Genomic DNA, 2,889 nt, shown 5'->3' with positions numbered 1-2,889 from the left:
AGCAATTTTTTATGATAAAATTATAAAATATTTCAATAAATATAGAATTAATTCTGAATGATAAATTTATTCCCAAGGATAAAGCATGTATATGTGCATCCCGAGTAAATATTATCAATCACAAATATTATCCACATTAACATAATAATACAGTCGCTTGATAAGTTAATCATGAATTAAGTTAATTGCAGTGATTCTTTTCAATTCGAAGCCACTCCGAGTCAATTGAAATCAACTAAAAAATGACGGTATAAAATTTATCAATAAAATTCGGGCGCTGATTTATTCTTGCGTGCATATTAGGCATAAATACATCATCGATCACATAATTAATATTTCGAATAAATCGTTTTCAGCAGCTTAATTGCTTATTGTCTCATCCGATAATGATGCATTGATTGTATCCAAACTCGATATTATACAATCATTTGATTCATATTAAAATAAATATAAAATTTAGCTAATGATCGTCAAATGGCCGTCAATTAATAAATTGATAAATGTTTTTATTTGAAATATAGAAATGGATTATATTAATGATTATATCATAAAAATGACTGTTAAATTAAAAGACTATATTACATAAATATTATAAAAAATTATATTTTTATATTATTATAATAACAATTAAAGAATTACAGTTTTGTAATGTTTCTGGAATATTACATGCAATGGAATATTACTGACACATTGCAGCATTGTTAATTTACATTTCTGTAATATCTCTGCAATGTTACATTGCAATCTGCAATATTATAACATTAATAACATTGCAGCAATATTGCTTCAATCTTCTGTAAGGAGTATGTGTTATGCACAGAAAAAGCTAATATTATTTTTAGATTGAAAGGCATAGAGATATGCTCCATGCAATTCCTATAAATGAATAAAAATGCATTCAGGATTGAAAAGCATTCATTTCAATTCATTTCAATCCATTCTCGTTTGTTGGATAACAAGCATATTACTAGAGAGAGTTTCTCTCTGATATTATCTATTGAAAATGCTCGTAAAAATGGCTATGTAGTTCAAGACACATTTATGTACATAGAGGCGCCAGTGGACGGATTCCTTTAAAGTCACTAGATTTATGAAGTACTGTAACTGTCCACCATGTTAAGTCCAATATAGCGGCAATTTCAAACTGATATATTGGGATGAATTTGTGTAAATGACGGAAGATATTGAAGTATTAATCAATTGTATTTATAAGCAATGTTTATCGTTATAAATAAATACAACTGATTAATGTCTTCCGTCATTCACACAATAAATTCATCCCAATACATCAGTTTGAAATTGCCGCTATATTGGACTTAACATGGAAGATAGTTGAGATACTTTATAAATCTAGTGACTTTAGATTCCTTGATTCTTCCACGGCTTCCACCATCCACCATCCATGGCACTATGTGTGTGTGTGTGTGTATGCGCGCGCGCGCGCGCGCGTGTGTGTGTGTGCCAGCTTCCACTATCTTCTATCTATCTAGAACGCGAATGGGTTTGTGGTCTATTCAATCTATCAAATCTCGTTCTTTCTTTTATTGCTTATAATTACTTGTGATCAAACGGCACATGACGTTCTGAAGATGGAGAGAGGTAAAATTAGTAAAATACTTGATATATCATGGAGATTTGGAGGTGAGACAATAGTTGGATTATAAATCATTATCGCTTGTTACATTATATTCTTAAGTTATTCATGTCACATTAAACTTTGAACGACTAGTGTGTTATATAAATTTGTATTAATTTTTTATTAGATGTATTAAGTAAAAAATAAAAATATTCTATTTTTTAAATGTTGGTAATATACAAATTATATATATATTTCCATTTTAAATCTTACATTCGATTAACTTCAGTAGTAAACAATTAATAAACAAAATAATATGATATAATTTGATATAAATTATACAAATGTTATTTCCAAAATTGTAATCTTATAATAGATTATATATTCTCACAATGTGATATCAATCTCATTAATGAATAACTATGATATTTTTCAATTCTTTTAGTGACTACAGCAAGTAATGATTGCGACAATGTTGCTAAGTCATTTCTACAACTTAAGTTATGTCTTGAGGATGATGGTATAGTCAAGAATGTGTTTACTGAAATGACAATAGGACAATTTTACAAATTTCTACATGATTTAGAAAAGGCAAAATGTAATATTGATTTGTTGCTGTAAAAAAATATATACAGATTAAGATATTATATGTAGATATATTAAGATGTATTACATTTCCAGCAATTGTTTTTGAAAAAATGTTTTTTATATTTTCTTATTATCTGATCTTTGTTATTTAAAACAAAAATATTTACTATCTTAAAAATTTAATTTAAAAAATTTAATTTATTTCTAGTAAGATAGTAATATTTTAACATTCTTTAAATATCATTCGCCAAGATTCTAATCTTAATATTATTCATTTCAATAATTAAAACTTACAATATATTCCAGATAATAAACTGACATCATTTGTTGTCATTTTAATATTAAAATTTAAGATGTCATTTTGATATTAAAACAATAAATAATGCTATCTGGGATGATTTTGTTTATAAGTAGGAAATTATAAATTAAGTTACATAGGAAACTACAAATATTATTTGAATTTTTACTTATAAATTTTACTTATAAATTTTAATTTGTATAAGATGTTTAAGTGTTGTATTGTATGTTTAAGTGCTGAACTAAACTGGAGCTTGAAGAATGAGAATTTTTCTTTATAAAACAAAATTAAATAATTTACAATGTTCTATATTCTAACAATGTTCTATATTATAATTATGAATTGTAGTTGTTAAGTGCAATCCAATTTTATTCCTTATATATTTTTTTAATTTTCATCTATCATAGCTGCAGTTTAGTACAATTTT

At 25.9% G+C, this 2,889-nt stretch overlaps 1 protein-coding gene across 1 annotated transcript; it reads left to right on the top strand.

The window, feature by feature from the left end:
- The first annotated feature begins 1,456 nt into the window (after nt 1-1,456).
- LOC108688863 (COMM domain-containing protein 7-like) lies at nt 1,457-2,197 on the top strand. Its single transcript, XM_018195370.1, has 2 exons — nt 1,457-1,641; nt 2,022-2,197. The coding sequence occupies exons 1-2, from the start codon at nt 1,590-1,592 to the stop codon at nt 2,195-2,197; spliced, it is 228 nt and encodes a 75-aa protein (XP_018050859.1). The 5' UTR covers nt 1,457-1,589.
- The last annotated feature ends 692 nt before the right edge of the window (nt 2,198-2,889 follow it).

The sequence above is a fragment of the Atta colombica genome, unplaced genomic scaffold (assembly GCF_001594045.1).
Source record: "Atta colombica isolate Treedump-2 unplaced genomic scaffold, Acol1.0 scaffold243, whole genome shotgun sequence".
NCBI lineage: Eukaryota > Metazoa > Arthropoda > Insecta > Hymenoptera > Formicidae > Atta > Atta colombica.
Note: the sequence above shows the minus strand (reverse complement) of the source record. Positions and strands in the feature narration are given on the sequence as shown.